Raw genomic sequence first — 17,639 nt, 5'->3', positions numbered from 1 at the left:
CAAAGCTAAGAGCCAGGAGATTCTTCTGGGTGTCCCACGTGCTTTTAGGGGCCCAAGGACTTGGGTCGTCTTCTACTGCTTTCCCAGGCCATAGCAGAGAGCTGAATTTGAAGTGGAGGAGCCAGGACTCCAACCAGTACCCATACTGGATGCCAGAGCTACAGACGGTGGTTTTACCTGCTATTAAACAATGCCAGCACCTTGAGTGTATCTGTGGTGTCTGGTCTTGTTTTTTAATCCATTCAACTAATCTGTACTTGTTAATTGGAGAATGGACCATTTACATTGAAGGTTACTATAAAGAAGTAACGACTTGGCCCTTCCATTTTCCCATAAGTGTTCATATTATTTGCTTTGGATTTTCTAGGAGATTTTCTGCCTTCACATTCATTCATACATAATGATAACTAGCTGTGTTTCTGTATGTGGCATATCTTTAAGCATCACTTATAAGGCTGGACAAGTGGTGACAAACTTGCAATTTCTGTTTGTTAAGGAAGGTTTTTATTTCAACTTAATTCACAAATGAGAACTTTGCAAAGTACTATGTTCTGGGATGACAGTTTTTTTTTTTTTGTCTTAAGACTTGGACTCTCTCTCCAGTCTCCCCTAGCCTGTAGCCTTTCTGGTGAGAAATCAGCTGTGAGTCGACTGGAAATCCTCTGAAAATCATCTAGCATTTCCCTCGTGCACATTTTAGAATCTTTTCTTTGTTTTACTTTTGGAAGTTTGCAATGTGTCATGATGAAGTTCTGTTCTTTTTTATCTTCCTCTTTTTTTGTTTTATTTAAGTTATACAAGTTTCATATATATTTAATATATACAGATTTAGGATCATAGTGGGACACCCTGCCCATCTGCCCTCCTACCCACATTCCAACCTTTCCTCCACCTCCCTCTTAGATTCCCTGATCATGTCTATCAGAATTTCTATGTGATCCTTATACTGGGATGTCCCTTTCTTTGTTCAAATTAGGAAAGTTTTCTGTTATTATTTAACTGAATTTGCCTTCTCATTCATTCTCTTTCCACACATTCAGGAACTCCTACGACCTATATGTCGATTAGTTTGATAGTATCCCATAAATCTTGACTACTTTTTAATTTATCTAATTTATTCTTTTTTTGTTCTGATATTTTCTGTGATTTTTCAGCTAGCTCAGATATTCTTTCTTCTGCTTCACTAAGTCTGTTATTAATAGTTTCCTCTGTATTTTTATTTGAAATGTTGAACACTTCATTTCTAATATTTTAATTTAATTTTGCTTTAAAATCTCAATCTCCTGGGAAAATTTTCCATCCATATCATGTATGGATTTTGTTTACTCATGAATTTGCTTCTTATTGCTTCTGAATAATCCTATGATCATTCTTTTGAATTCCATTTCAGGCATTTCCTCAATCTCTTGGTCTTCACATTCTCATATTGAAGTGTTGTTATGTTCCATTTGGCGGAGTCATGTTATCTTTGTTATTCTTGTTTCTTGAATTTATGCCTAAGTTTTCATGCATTTGTGGAATTACTTGTTGGTTTTCTCCTCTGATACATTGTATGTGTGAATTATGCCTCTGTGGCTTAATGTAATGTCTGCTATTTCAATGAAAACCCAGAATCATGTGCTTGGTGTGGCCAGGGAGTTCTACTCAGTGCTCAGGGTGAAGTGAGAATCCAGGGTGACACCCACGTTGGGTGTGGTAGATCTCCATTGACGCAATGACAGCCTCACCTCCTGTCATCCAAAGTAATCAATGCTCAGGGTTAGCCCCCAGTGTATACACCCCTCATCCATGGTGGCACATGACCCACACAAAAGATATGTACAGTCCTCACTGTGACCAGGGGACCCTTTGCAATGAACTACCTCAGGTGATCAGGGAGCTCTGATGTGAGACACAGGGATTGCCCAGAGAATCAGCTATACCTCACACCGTATCATGCAGTCACCGAATTCACACAATCACAGCACTCAAGGTCCTCATAACCACAGGGTTCAGAAGATATGCTCAGCCCTGGAGCTTGCCCCTTCCACAGAGTACGGATGCAAGAAGTTCGCAGTGCCAGCTATTTGTGGGTGCTTTATCTTGGCAGTTTGGGCCCCAGAGCTTGTGATATATTGAGAGGATAGAAGTACCTCACAATCCTGCGTGGGTGTCCAGCACCTTGTTAAACCCTCAGCAAGACTCAAGTCAGTGGGGCAACACAGTATTTTCTCTCTGCTAAAATCCCCTTGTTACAGGCACACACAAGAACCACCACAGCCTCTGCTGTGTCAAAATGGTGCTTTCTCATGGACATCACTGTGGTTTAGTCGCTTAAATCAATCTGCAGGGCTCACATCTGATATCAGCTCCAATTCAAATACTAGCTAGTCCACTTCTGACCCAGCTCCCTGCTAATGCTCTGGGAAAGCAGTAGAGGACGGCCTAAGTGCTTGGGCCCTTGCCCCTATATTGGAGACCCAGAGGAAGCTCTTGACTCTCAGCTTTGGCTTGGTCCAATCCTGGCCATTCTCACCATTGGAAGTGAAACAGCAGATGGAAGATCTCTTTCTCTCTCTCTCTGTCTCTCCCTCTGTGGCTTTCAAATAAATACATCTGTTTTTAAAAAATGGTATCTTCTCTCCATCAGCTGCTGGGTGTCTTTGTTGGGAGATGAGAAAGAAACCTGCTTCTTTGGCTGGATTAAGTGGCTACCCTCTCCCCTGCTCACTCTCCAGGCTGGAATCACGGGAAGTGTGGTCTGAAAGGCTCTCCCTCTGACAATATCACAAGTGGCATGGGCTGCCACAGAATGCTCTTACCTCACACCCCAAAGCTGTCATCTCCTCTAGCTCCTAGCTGTGGGTATCGTGTGTGGTGTCCATGCTTGTTGCTACCCACCCGCGGCTTCCACATTGCTTCATAGCCTCTTCCTTCTGTAGCATGTCCACCACAAACTTCCCTCCAGCTCTCCCCGGGAATGCACTTCCTCTGTTTGTCTTCTACTATTTCCCCTTGGTCAAAAATAGCACATCTTTCCCCTATTCATCCATCTTGGAATGAATCTCCCCCATGACACACCATTCCATTTGCTAAATTAGTTGGAGAAATTGATTTTACCAGAAAGATTCAGAAGTAATGGAGCATTATATTCTAGTGAAAAGTTTAGACATAGAATCCTTAAACTTCAGAGAATCAGTGAGGTTGCAACTCATATCCATAGCCAGAGACAGAATTAGAGGGCTACAAGTCCTAGCATTTCTGTGGCCTGTTTAACTTTGGTTGTTTGATTTAGCAACCTGTGCCTGGGCAAGAGAGGAAAACACCCAATATATTTACCTCCCCCTAGTTAAAAATATATTTGTTTGCTTTGTCTCTAATTACTGAAATATGTTCTCTTACACAGGCATGGTATTTTTCTGAATGATTTGTTATCATATTTTTATACTTCTTTCCCCTCAAGGTCTCCAAAAAATGACCTAGTTGATAACAGTGTCTCTTGTGTTCAGCTTATTGTCTGATTTGAAAGGAGTGAGGAGCTTTGTCAAAGGTGTCAACGATGGCCAGCAGGGGGCACCAGAACATCCACCTGTGCAAATCCTGCTCTACTGTGTGGACCACATCACTTTTCCAAAAGTCAAGATCTCAGATAGCCAGCTTGAGTGGAGATTACAGCCAAATAGAATGGCTTGCTCCCGAAGATTTGTGAGTTCCATATTTTCTTCATGAATTCATCTAAAGTCTAGCGGACTTGTTGGCATTTTTGTCGTTCATGTCCCAAGCATGTCCCCCTGCTGACAATATCAGTTTTGAGAAAGAAGGGTCCAGGAAAGAAAAAGGCCAAGTAGATAACCCTGAATTTCCTAAAGCTGCTTTCACAGTCACTTTCTGGTTTTTTGGTAAGATTTATTTGTTTAGGCCGGCGCCACCGCTCACTAGGCTAATCCTCCGCCTAGCGGCGCTGGCACACCGGGTTCTAGTCCCGGTCGGGGCGCCGGATTCTGTCCCGGTTGCCCCTCTTCCAGGCCAGCTCTCTGCTGTGGCCCGGGAGTGCAGTGGAGGATGGCCCAGGTGCTTGGGCCCTGCACCCCATGGGAGACCAGGAAAAGCACCTGGCTCCTGGCTCCTGCCATCGGATCAGCGTGGTGCGCCGGCCGCGGCGGCCATTGGAGGGTGAACCAACGGCAAAGGAAGACCTTTCTCTCTGTCTCTCTCTCTCTCACTGTCCACTCTGCCTGTCAAAAAAAAAAAAAAGATTTATTTGTTCATTCAAAAGGCAGAGTTACCTAGAGAAAGGGAGAAAGATCTTCCATCTGCTGATTTACTCTTCAAATGGTCACAATGGCCAGGGCTGGGCCAGGCTGAAGCGAGGAGCTTCATCTGGGTATCCTACATATGTGAAGGGGCCTAAGTACTTAGGCCATCCTCTGCTGCTGTCCCTGGTAGATTATCAGGTTGTTGGAGCATAAGTGAAGCACCAGGTTTGAACCATTATCCATGTAGGATTTTGGTTTGCAGATGGGGTCTTAACCTGCTATACCACAACACCAATCCCCACTGTTAATTGACTGAGTGAGAATTGGCAAGATTGTTAATGTCACTGCAGTTCTCGGTGTGAGTGTGTGCAGGTATTTTATTCAAGACCCAAGTAGTGTTGATACTAAGAGATCCGTCATTTTGCCCTGTCATGTCTGGTTTGCTTTAGTAATAACCTCTCATTCTTTAATCAATTTTACTAAACAAGATATTGCATAAAATAGAGGATGGAGAGAGAGAAAGGGGGCATGGAGAAACCTGCTTGGTGATGAAACTGGTATTCTCCTGTAGCTTTGTGTGGAATGGGAACTTCAGCACAAGGTCACATAAACACAGGCAGGGAGGTGAATGGGCAATTAATTGTCAGCTGCACTACTTGTTTTCATGGCTTAGAAACTCATGCCATGGGGCTCACTGGGTTGCAGTCAGTTAAGAAGCCACTTGCGATGCCAGCATCCTGTATCAGAGTGCTTGTTTGAGTCCTCACTATCTCTCTTCTCATTGAGTTTCCTGCTAATGTGCTTGGGTAAGCAGCAGAAGGCGGCACAAATCCTGGGACCCCTACCACCCATGTGGGACACACAGATGGAGATCCTGGCTTCTGGTTTGGGTCTGACTCAGCCCTGGTTATAAGCTGTTTGGGCAGTGTACCAGTGGATGGAAGAACCTCCCTCTCCCTCTTTTCTCCCTCTCCCTCTCCTTGTCTCACCTTTCTTTGTCACTCTGCCTTTTAAATGAATAAATAAATCTGAAAAAGACCCTCATGCCTTGCTTAGTAAAAATGACAGATAGCTGACCTTTTTCTGTCACTGGTAAATGTTCTGTGGCACTTTATGGAACCTATGCATTTTATAGCTTCTTTAAGTCTCTCCTTTGCAACTGGCCTGTACCTTGATGGATTTTATGTATGGGCACCTAGCTGAATGTCCAACAAATATACCCTTCAATGCATGCTATATGATCCCCATATGGACACAGATGTATGCCACAGCAAAATGGTCCACCCTTGGGATCAGTGCTTTGAAGAGATGCTGTGGCAGGAGGCAGACTCCTGGCTGTTTGGGAAGGCCCTTCTTGTCATGGCTGTCTGGATAAGCTCTTAAGATCAAGGACCCTTGGCCACCACAGATACTTCTCAAGGGTAAAGAGGATCAAGGGCAGGACTTTCTAATGTGGCAGGGCCAGGGAAGCAGCCTGGTTGGATCTAGTGGGATTTTGGATGTATTATGAAGAAATGGTGTGGATTCAGTCTTCTATAAGGCTCTTGAGATAAGATTCTCCACATGCCAATATCTGGAGAAATAGGGAGTAGATACCTGTTAGTTGCTATTTGACTGGAGCATAGAATACTCTAACCAAATAGATACCTAATGCAGCTATATGTTTTAAGGGATCTTAGCAAGGTACTCTATGTGTATGCACACTGAGTCTTATGGAGCCATCCTGTGACCTTGCAAACTCATCCATACTGAAGACTGCTTTAACACTGACTAGAGTTTCCAGGCTGAGGCTCCCAGATTCCTTTTGCCCAGGCTTACATCCTCCTTCTATAATGCTAGCTCTTACTGTTCCAAAGGGAAGTAATAAGGTGGCTTCCCTGGGCCTTTGATTCCATGTTGGTCTGTATTCATGTGCCACCATAACAAAGTAGTACCAGAGATGGTAGCTTAAAAACAGAAACTGATTTTGCCTAGAAGTCCAAGATCAAGGTTTTAGCAGGGCTAGTTACTTCTGAGGGCTCTTGGAAAAAGGCCTGCACCAGGCCTCTCTCCTTGTCCTACAGTTGGCCATCTCCCTGTGTCTCCACACTGGCTTCCTACTCTGCAAATCTCTGAATCCAAACCTCATTCTTTAATAAGAACACTCATGTTACAATTGTGCTCACCTTAACTTATAAATAATTGCATTTGCAATGACTCTGTTTTCAATTACAGTGACATTCAGAGGCCTGGATGGTTAGGACATCAACATATGAATTTGCTGCTGGGCACAACTCAACCAGTGATGTTCCATGAAAGAAACTACCGAAAAGGAAAAAGACCAAAGCAAGATTTCTAAGTGGTGGGATTTAGAAAGAAGGGAAGAGATGTACCTTAGGACATTAGCTACAAGCTTGTAAGTTCTCTCTCTCTCTCTCACACACACAAGGCTCTACCCCCAAGTCACACTGTTATACACCCCGGTGGGAAGTAGGCTAAAAGAGGGAGCCACTCGCTAGCTGGTGGTTTAAATATGACTCTGTTATAGGTGAGGATGCTCCCTGACCCCACTTATTTCTTAGAAAACAAGAATGTGAGCGTCATTCATCAAGCAAATATAGATAGGAGGCTGCTACATACCAAGTCCTTCTCCATCAAATATGCTGCCCTAATGGAACTTGCTTTCTAGTGGCAGAAGCCAGAAATAAGCAATAAACATAATAAACAAATGATAGATTCGTAAGTACAAAAAGAAGAGAGTGTATGGATTGTGCAGTTGTAGTTGGAGAAAGACCAACCTGAGGGGGTCAGATGTGAGCAAAAACTTGAAGGTGAGAGGGAGTTGGTCTTGGCCGGGGCATGGGAGGAGCCTTTGCCAGCTGCAACAGAGAGCAGCAGCTTCAGAAGGCCTCTGTGGCTAGAGGGAAGTGAGCAAGGAGGGGAGGTGCAGGAAAGGAGGTCAAAATGTGATGGGAGAAGGGTCACGTCGATCATTGTGGACTTGGCTTTAGCTGGGTGTGTTGGAGCAGGGTTTTGAGCTAAGCAGCAACATGTTGTGTGACATGCTTGCGAAGGCTCACCTTGGGTGGTCTGGAGGACAGACTCCAGATGGTGAGGGTGAAAGCAAGAAAACAGTGGAGAGGCAGTTACAGCATTGCAGAGGAGTGGTGCCATGGTTTGGTGCCAAATGGCAGCAGTGGAGGTGGTTCTTTGCTTGAACTGGTCATCCTTACCACAGTTTCTTACTTCCAAGGCATTGAACCAAAATTGCCTGAGTGCATCCTCCTTCATGAATGCTTTGTTCTGGCCCTCAACCAAGATCTGACTCATACTATCTAAAGTGAGTTACTGTGGTTTTCCCTTCTAGTCACTGCTGAAGAGCCATCTGTCCATTCCAAAGTTGAAGTTGTACCAGGGGTAGCATTCTTTTTACAATATTGCAGGAGTACTTAAGGGAATCCCATTTCATTCCTAACCTAAGATGAGGCAGTTGTAAGCTCCTGGGTTAACTCAATGATACTGTATTTTTGCTGTTATCAACAATTTTGTCACATAAAACTTTCTTGTAGGCACTATTCCTAATGCATGGCTCCTGAGCTATGGACAAGAAAGTTTCCATTGTGCACACGTATGTTGTTGTAGCAGTGCTTGGTCTCCGCATTGTGTGAGATTGTTGGAACATCAAAAATTAGTCTTCTCGCACCTATGCCAGTTCTATGATTCAGACTTCTAGTTCCTTTAATATGAGACTGGGCCAGCGCCACAGCTCACTAGGCTAATCCTCCGCCTTGCGGCGCCAGCACACCGGGTTCTAGTCCCATTCGGGGTGCCGGATTCTGTCCCGGTTGCCCCTCTACCAGGCCAGCCCTCTGCTGTGGCCAGGGAGTGCAGTGGAGGATGGCCCAAGTGCTTGGGCCCTGCACCCCATGGGAGACCAGGAGAAGCAACTGGCTCCTGCCATCAGATCAGCGCGGTGCGCCGGCCGCAGCGTGCTGGCCGGCCATTGGAGAGTGAACCAACGGCAAAGGAAGACCTTTCTCTCTGTCTCTCTCTCTCACTGTCCACTCTGCTGTCCACTCTGCCTGTCAAAAAAAAAAAAAAGAGTATGAGACTGGAGGGATTGCATGCTCTGTAAGATTCTAGCAGATGTTTATGTAGCATTGTGTGCCTGTATGCACTCAGGATTATTGTACATATTCAAATACTTCCTATAGGGGAAGGATGGGAACACGAGACAAGTTGATGTTCCCAGTTTAAAAATCTAGTGGTAGAGCTTGGAGATTTTTTAAAAAGCTATTTATTTATTTGAAAGAGTTATGGTGAGAGAGAGACACAGAGATATTCCATTGGTGGTTCACACCCCAAATGGCCAAAATGCCTGGGGTTGGGACAGGCTGAATCTAGGAGCCAGAAGCTCTGTACAGGTCTCTCAACTTTTGTGGAAGGGGCCCAAGCACTTGGGCCATCTTCCACTGCTTTTCTCAGGGCATTAGCGTGGAGCTGGATTGGAAGTTTTAGGAGCCCGGACACAAACCAGTGCCTATATGGAATGTTGGCATCAGATTTGGTGGCTTTACCCACTACACCAAAATGCTGGCACTGAGTTTGAAGAATTCTTGGGAGATCATGGTCCTGCTGGATTCTGGTAGTTATTGGAGGATTATTCTCACAGGAGTTCACGTTCTTGCTGCTTGGAAGCTGAGGTCTGAGGACATGGTGTGGACAGGGCTGGGACCTTCTGAGGCCTTGCACCTCCACAGGTACATACTGGCTCTCACTGTGTCTCCACCTGCTCATCCCCTGTGTGTGTCTGTGTCAGAATGTCCTCTGCTTCTGGGACAGAAGCCACACCGCCTTAGGAATCACCCACGGCCTCACGTTGAGTGTCTCCAAGTGCAGTCACCTTCCGGGGTACTGGGGATTAGGAGACATGTCTCAGGGAGTGACAGTATGTGACTCTTGCTGTTTTATGGCTCAGATCATCCCACGTTGGCCTAGGCTTCCTCTGCATCAGCTCTGGTGCCCCTCCTCAGGCCCCCTTCAACTGTGGGCATTTTCTCTCTGGTCCCAGGCTGTTCCTGTCCCTTCTCTAGCCCTAACATCATCATTTCCCCAAAGAATCCTCACTGCTTCCATTGGATGGTGGGAGCTGCCTCCCTTGGGGCAAGTCTGTGATCTGGGGGTGCTGGCATCTGTGAGGGAGCAGAGGAGCGGGGCTTGAATTTTTTCTTCCCAAAGAAACCTTTTATTTAATGAATACAAATTTTGTAAGTACAACTTCAGGAATATTATGATTCTTACCCTCATACCTACTCTCCCACTCCCAACCCTCCTCTTCCTCCCTCTCCCATTCCCAGTCCCATTCTCAGTTAAGAAAAAAAGCCAATAAACTATTCCTTGAATATGGCACAGGGGGCTGGCACTGTGGTGTAGCAGGTAAAACCACCACCTGCAGTTCCAGCATCCCCTATGGGTGCCAGTTCGAGTCCCAGCTGTTCCACTTCTGATCCAGCTCTCTGCTATGGCCTGGGAAAGCAGCAGAAGATGGTTTGGGTCCTTGGGTCCTTGCTTCCACGTGGGAGACCCAGAGGAAGCTCCTGGCTTAGGACTGGCACAGCTCTAGCCATTGTGGCCAATTGGGAAGTGAACCAGCAGATGGAAGACCTCGCTCTCTCTCTCTCTCTCTCTCCAGACTCTCCCTCTCCTTCTCTCTCTCTGTAACTCTGACTTTTAAGTAAATAAATAAGTCTTTTAAAAAAAGTGACACAGTATTAGAACCAAATTCTCAATATAAAAATCACAAGCAATTTGACCTTTGCCCCTAATATTGCTGTTCATTATCATAAACTATATGGATGGAAAGTAGCATTTCATTCACCTTTTAAATTAAATTCTTTTTCTCACCAGAGGCACTAAATACTGTTTTCTATGTCCATGGATCACTTGTATACCTACAAACACATACATATCCCAATTTAAAATTAAGTTCAGTGTTTTACTGTTTTGCACTGGCCCCAGAAGCCAGTGGAGTGGCAGCACCAGGTCGAGGCTGCCCCCTGCCTGTCACCTCCCTGCAACCATGTGCCTGAGCCCAGGGGAGAGGGGCACATGTGGCCCATGGGTCGAGCCTCACCAGGGCCCAAGCCACCTGGAGACACAGCCCACTATCTCCTGAGCCCAGGGGAAAGCTGTGGGGCTGCCCTGCTGGGAGGGGGCGGCTGTGCTCCCTGGGGGGCGCCCTCCTTCCCACTTCCTGGCCCTCCTGCTGCCTAGTTCTGCTGAGTCCAGGCCGCAGGAGAAAGTGGTGCAAGAAGCACTGCCCGGCGTTGGGGCGTCCTCCATGGCCCGGAGGATGGGGTCTTGGCCAACCAGGAGTGAGAGCAAGGGCCGCCTCGGAGGGGGAGGGGCTTCTGGGCGGAGTCTGGAGGAAGAGGAAGGAATGTCCGGGAGCGGAAGGGGTGGGGCTTAGCCTGGTGCACATGCGCGGCAGTTGTTGGGCGACAGTTACTGTGAGCCGAGAGGTTGAAAACCGCGAAGCTCCTCCGTTGCATGGTGGCTAGACTGCCACATTTCTTCCTATTTTGCTGCAGAGGTGGCTGAAAGCCCCTGACAGCCTTGCTTATGGAGAAATTTTTCTCCTGGTCTGTTAGCAAGCTTGCGAGAAAGCGCGCTCGGACGGTTACGGAGTTCGAGAAAAAGCGCTTGAAGATGCGGCCGCATTTTGGATACCGCCTGCTCTACTGGGAGCTCGGTGCCATTCACAGAGCTGCCAGCGCGGGCAATGTGGCCGCAGTGGAGAAAATGCTGATTTGCAGAAGAAGCAGTGTGGATGATGTGGACCACAAGAGCAGGTACTGGAGGGTGGGCAGTGGGGCCCAGTGCGGGAAGCCCTCGCCCCAGGCTCCCCTGCTTGCTTCCCTGGACACCAGTCCATGTTTATGTACACAAGTCCAGATCCACGTTGTGATACACATGATCAAAAAGATAACAAGAAAATTTCCATAATCTCTCAACCCCTGGGTTAAAGTCTGAGTAAACCCAATACCCGTTTGATGTCAGTTCACACCTGCGTGTACATGGGATTGTAGAAGGAAACCTTGGCATGAGAGAACTCATGTTTACCAAAAAAGTGAGCTTTAATTTTATCAGTCTTACATGCGCCAAACAAAAATATCAAAGTTTAAAAATTTCGAGTTACACATTCTACTTGTCATTTACTGCTCTGCTAACACTCATTTGTAATGTAGCAAATAATGAGGTGCTGTTTTTGATGTAAACGTGCTGTTTTTAGAAATTAATCAGGTTTCTGACAGTTGAAAGGGCAAATGCATTGGAAATCCAAAAACATAATATGAAACAAAGATTTAGAACTTGATACTGGTAACATTTAATATTCATAAGAAAACACGGTTTACTTATGCATGAAATACTTCTTAACGGAGGAAAACTAGATTTTTATAACACAAAGCTACATTTCTGGTAGAGTTAAAAGTTGTAAATAAACAATGTGAGAAAAATTTCAGAAGAAAACAAAAAATGTGAAGCAATAAATTTTTTAGTGGCCAAAGACTTGATGAAGACTGAAGTCGAAAGCAAACATCCTGGGGTGAACAGTTCAGCACAGTGGGTGAAGTCACTGCTTTTGGATGCTGGTGTCTCATAGCTGAGTACAGGTTGGAGTCCTGCCCACTTTGCTCCTGATCTGACCCCATAGCTTTTGCCAGGCCTGTCCTTGGCTGTTGTGGGCATTTGGGGAGTGAATCAGTTAACGGCAGCTCTTTGTACCTTTCCTCCTCTCTCTTTCACTCTGCCTTTTAAATAAGCAGTTTTTAAGGAATTACTCTGAATATTTGCTTAGGAAATAAAATAAAACTTCCTGTGTATCTGGATGAAAATAACAAAACAAAACAATATATCTTCAAAACATTTTTACAACAAGTATATTTCAGGTGAAAAAAATGGATCTTCATTTTACAGAAATCTGTGCAAAGCAGGAAAACAACACTGAACTTAATTTTAAATTTGGATATGTATGTGTTGTAGGTATACAAGTGATCCATGGACATAGAAAACAGTATTTAGTGTCTCTGGTGAGAAAAAGAATTTAATTTGAAAGATGAATGAAATGCTACTTTCCATCCACATAGTTTATGATAATGAATAGCAATTTTAGGGGCAAAGGTCAAATTGCTTGTGACTTTTTATATTGAGAATTTGGTTCTAAGTACTATGTCACTTTTTTTTAAAGACTTACTTATTTACCTGAAAGAGTTACAGAGAGAGAGGAGAGGGAGAGGGGGAGGGAGGGAGGTAGGGAGAGAGAGAGAGAGAGGTTTTCCTTCTGCTGGTTCACTTCCCAATTGGCCACAATGGCTAGAGCTGTGCCAGTCCTAAAGCAGGAGCCAGGAGCTTCCTGTGGGTCTCCCACGTGGAAGCAGGGACCAACGAACCCAAACCATCTTCTGCTGCTTTCCCAGGCCATAGCAGAGAGCTGGATCAGAAGTGGAACAGCTGGGACTCGAACTGGCACCCATAGGGGATGCTGGAACTGCAGGTGGTGGTTTTACCTGCTACACCACAGTGCCAGCCCCCTGTGTCATATTTGAAAAATGCATATGCCCTCCACCCTTCAATTTCATTCTATTTATTTATTTATTTTTTTGACAGGCAGAGTGGACAGTGAGAGAGAGAGAGACAGAGAGAAAGGTCTTCCTTTGCCGTTGGTTCACCCTCCAATGGCCGCCGCGGCCGGCGCGCTGCGGCCGGCGCACCGCGCTGATCCGATGGCAGGAGCCAGGAGCCAGGTGCTTTTCCTGGTCTCCCATGGGGTGCAGGGCCCAAGCACCTGGGCCATCCTCCACTGCACTCCCTGGCCACAGCAGAGGGCTGGCCTGGAAGAGGGGCAACCGGGACAGGATCCGGCGCCCCGACCGGGACTAGAACCCGGTGTGCCGGCGCCGCAAGGCGGAGGATTAGCCTAGTGAGCCGCGGCGCCAGCCCAATTTCATTCTTTTAAAATAACTTTCAGAAGTAGGCATGCCATTTGTTTCTCTTATTAGCGCTTAAAATGGGCATATGTTAAAAAGAACCTACATAATGGACCTATAAATTATGGCGCATTGATAGATTGCTTTGATAGGTGACCATTAAAGGTGGAGTGTCCCACAGATGCATGTGGAAATACAAATATGTAGGCAGTCTGTATAACAAGTGAGAAAAGTGTTTGTTTATACATACACACAAATTGTGGACTGTGTTAGCCAACAAAATGTGATTAAAATTGTTACTTATAGGTATTTGAATTCTTGTGAAATTTTCTTTATCTTGTCATTTCCAGAATGATTGGATGTAGACACTCTAGTTAAATTTTTAATATTATTGAGATTAAAGAATTACTTTGTTTTTAAACATGTTTGTAATGTTAGCTGTCTCTTCCAAACTATAGAACTTTCAGAAACTAATATTTAATGCCAATCATATGGCTGGAGTTGCCATAAATGTGTTTTTATAAGCTATTTTGCACTTATTGTTAGGAACCATGGATTGTGTAATCAATAGGTATCAATGAGCCATTTTTTCAGTTTTATGAAAACGCTTTATATAAAGATAACACACTTCATGTATTTCATATATACAATGTGAAGAACATAATGGTACTTCCCACCCTATCCTCCCTCCTTGCCTGAATCCCACCCTCTCTCCTACTTTCTTATTTTTCTTTTAATTTTTACAATGACCAAGTTTCACTTTACTTTGTAATCACAAGCTTAACCTTCCACTAAATAAAGAATTCAATAAGTAGTAAGTGGAAAAACAATGTTTTCTCAGGAGTATAGATAAGGGCTATATGCAATCAAATCTGAAAATGTCGATTTCACTCGATTTCACTCATCTGCGTATTTTGTACTCTGTATGTTAGTTACCACAAATCCAGGAAAATGTTTTAGTTGCTTGTTGGGACTGGTGTATTTCCCTACGCTTAATGATCTCCAATTGCAAATTGTTGTGAAAGACAGGGTTTCATTTTTTATGATTAAATAGTATTCCATCATGGTTACATAGCACACATTATGCGGTCATCAGTTTATGTACATCTGGGTTGATTCCATATCTTAGCTATTGTGAGTTGAGCTACTATAAACATTGGGTTACAGATAACTCTTACATATGCTTACTTTACTTCCTTTGGGTAAATTCTTTGGAGTGGAATAGCTGGGTCATATCACAGATCTATTTTTAAATTTTTTTTCCTACTCTCTTCCATAATAGTTATGCTAATTTACGTTCCCATCAACAGTGTATTCGGGTACCTTTTCCCCACACTCTCACGAGCATTCTTTATGTTTTTTGATTTTTGGATGAACACAATTCTAACTAGGGTGAGTGTGGAATTCATTGGCATTTCCCTGATGCCTAGTGATCCTGAGCATTTTTTCATGTGTTTGTTGTCCATTTGTATTTCATGCTTTGAAAAATGTCTGTTAAATCTTCTGCCCACTTCTTAACTGTATTTTCTGTTTTGTTGTTGTTGAGTTTCTTGAACTTCATGTGTATTTTGGATGTTATTCCTTTATCCAATGTATAGTTTGCAGTGTTTTCTCCCACTCGGTTGATTGCCTCTTTACTTTGTTGAGTGTTTTCTTCACTGTGGAGAAGCTTCTTATCTTGATTTAACTCCATTTGTCTTTTTTTGCCTTTATTCCCTGTGCTTCTGATGTCTAATCCAAGAAGTCCCTGACTATGCCAATGAATTACGGTGTTTCCCCTATGCTTTTTTCTAATCATTGTATGGTTCTGAGTCCTAGGTTTAGATCCCTGAACCACTGAGTTTTTTTTTTTTTGTGAAAGCTAAAAAGTATGGATCTTGTTTCCTACTTCTGCATGCAGAGATCGAATTTCCGCAGCACCAGTTGATGAAGAGACTGTCCTTTCCCCAGGGAGTGATTGTAGCACATTTGTCAAAGATCAGTTGATGGTAGATGCATAGATGAATTTCTAAGCTCTCTAATCTCTTCCATTGGTCCAAATGTCTATATCACTTTATTCCAAAACCAGGATAAAAAGTTAACAACCAAGAAAGACAGCTATAGACCAGTGTCACTGATTAACACAGATAAAAATCCTTAACAAATTCTAGCTAATGGAATCCAACAACACATCTAATAAAATCCTTCACCCAGATGAAATGGGATTTATCCCTGATGTACACAGACATTTTGACATATACAGATTAATAAATCTGCTACATCACCTTAAGAAATCAAAGAACAAAACCATAGAACCATTGAATTATCTCAATAGATGCTAAATTTTTAAATGCTGCCAATTACAGTGGGAAAAGTAATGAATTATGATAAGCAGCACTTCAATGTGAGAAATGATAAAGTGAGAGGCATTGAGCATATTCAGAGTCAGTGAATTATAATATTTTCTCTAATGCTTCAAGGATATATGGAAAGTCAGGATAATTATATTATCTTACTCAATTAAAATGCTGTTTTTAAGTCGTGGTATTAGTATAAGCAGCACTTCAATGTGAGAAATGATAAAGTGAGAGGCATTGAGCATATTCAGAGTCAGTGAATTATAATATTTTCTCTAATGCTTCAAGGATATATGGAAAGTCAGGATAATTATATTATCTTACTCAATTAAAATGCTGTTTTTAAGTCGTGGTATTAGTAATGACTGCGTCTGACAATTACTGAGCTGTTAGTTGTGTCAGCAACCGTTCTAAATATTTTACATAGATTTTCATTGAAGCATCACAATGGTAAACTGAGACAACTACTCTTTTTCTCCCCATTCTTTTAATCAGGAAATTGAGATACTCAAAGTCCTAGTCATAACTTAAAATAGGATTTAACCAAGCTGTGGTTAATGTAATGATCATGTTATTTTTCTTTAATAGGCTTCTCTTTCATTAGTTTAGTGACAAGAAGAGATGATAAAGTTCTTTGTTCATCAGAAAAGTATTTGTTTTGAGGGCAGGGGAATATGCTATTTTATTCTTACGATTATATGAGAAATGGCCTGTTTTGTGATTGTGCAATCTAATTTCCTATAGGACCGCTCTGCACTGGGCCTGTGCAAAAGGCCACCAAGACGTGGTAGCTTTCCTCATAAGCCAAAGATGTCTACTTGATCCGCAAGATAAAAGGGCTGCAACACCGCTGATAAAGGTATTTAGTGCTCAACCATTCCAGTATAGGAAGGGCTTGGTTTATATACTTAGAATAAAAATGAATTTATCTTATTTATATATGACTAACTGGTGAAACCATTGGGATGGGGAGTTTTTCTCTGAATTCCTAGAAGTTACAATTTATGATTGGTGTATTACTGGCAGGCTGTACAGTGTCCCGCTGAGAACTGTGCTACACTCTTACTGGATCATGGGGCTGATCCAAATATTGAGGATGAAATTGGCAACACTGCTCTCCACTATGTGGCCTACGGAGAAAATATAAGAATGGCCGAAAAGCTGCTTTCCAGCAATGCAGATATCGAAAAGAAAAATAAGGTATGGATCATCTAGCTTAATGTTTAGACTATTGGAAATACATTTTTAAAAGATTGACATGTATAGAAGCAGTTTCTCATATTTGGGAGTACCAGCTGCATCGAATGAAGATATTTTATGAAAACTGTCCCAGATTTAAGTTTAAATATTGATACCATTGCAGAAATACTGGAAAGGACAGACTGAGAGGCATTTATGGCCAGTATTTATGAAAGCACTGAATTTGTTAAAGGTCAGACATATTTTCAAGGATATTTTCCCAGTTACTTTTTTCTAAGCGGTGCAAAAACAGGAGAAGTCCAATTTTGTCTTGACAAAGGCTTTTGCTTAAAACTCAAGAAGAAAGCATGTTGTAGTAAACAGAAATATGGCTGTTGCTGTCCATTTCCTAAATAAGTTTATTTATATAAAAGTTACCTTAGAGTGTCAAGGGTTAACTGGGAAACTTTGCAAGAGAAAAGGATAGAAGAATGAAACATTTGTAAATTAGGTAATTGAGGGAAAATACGGAGATGGGATTTTTGATTTGTTTTTGTTGAGTTTTGTGTAGACCAAGTATTCTTTGATTGAAAGTATAATAACTTGTACTTTCATTAATATCATTAATAAGTTGTAAGTTTGCTTTGGGGAACCATATTTGGAGTGACTAGGTGGTGATGAATGTAGAAAACAAGAGGGAAGAACAAATGATTGACATTTTATTATGGTAGGAAGAGCTGCTGAGGAAAAGTGTCTAAACTCAGCTCTCAAATAGAGAATGTCTTTGTGGGAAAGTAGAAGAAAAGGATCCTACAAATAAATCTAAGTTGGACTTTGAGTTTACTGTTAGTTGATTTATTCCTACTCAAGAAAAATGAAATGGGATGTTCAGTGTGTGTGTCTCTTACTCATTCCTCGTTTTG

The 17,639-nt window shown here is 43.0% G+C and overlaps 1 protein-coding gene across 19 annotated transcripts in view; it reads left to right on the top strand.

The window, feature by feature from the left end:
* LOC103352168 (ankyrin repeat domain-containing protein 18B) overlaps positions 1–17,639 on the top strand; it is a 197,471-nt gene that overhangs the window by 30,019 nt on the left and 149,813 nt on the right. For 10 of the 19 annotated variants that reach the window (XR_011381718.1, XR_011381717.1, XR_011381716.1 and 7 more), the window contains exons 1-3: positions 10,683–11,065; positions 16,282–16,396; positions 16,564–16,737. Coding sequence is in view for 16 of the 19 variants with exons in the window: in XM_070056056.1 (XP_069912157.1) it covers positions 10,836–11,065; positions 16,282–16,396; positions 16,564–16,737 (519 nt within the window). In the remaining 3 variants the exon portion in view is untranslated. Of the gene's footprint in view, positions 1–3,442; positions 3,685–6,449; positions 6,631–6,658; positions 7,555–10,680; positions 11,066–16,281; positions 16,397–16,563; positions 16,738–17,639 lie in introns of those variants that run through there. The other 9 variants (XM_070056048.1, XM_070056047.1, XM_070056049.1 and 6 more) reach the window with 4 other exon arrangements.

This window comes from Oryctolagus cuniculus, chromosome 13 (genome assembly GCF_964237555.1).
Source record: "Oryctolagus cuniculus chromosome 13, mOryCun1.1, whole genome shotgun sequence".
NCBI classification, from domain to species: Eukaryota; Metazoa; Chordata; class Mammalia; order Lagomorpha; family Leporidae; genus Oryctolagus; species Oryctolagus cuniculus.
Note: the sequence above shows the minus strand (reverse complement) of the source record. Positions and strands in the feature narration are given on the sequence as shown.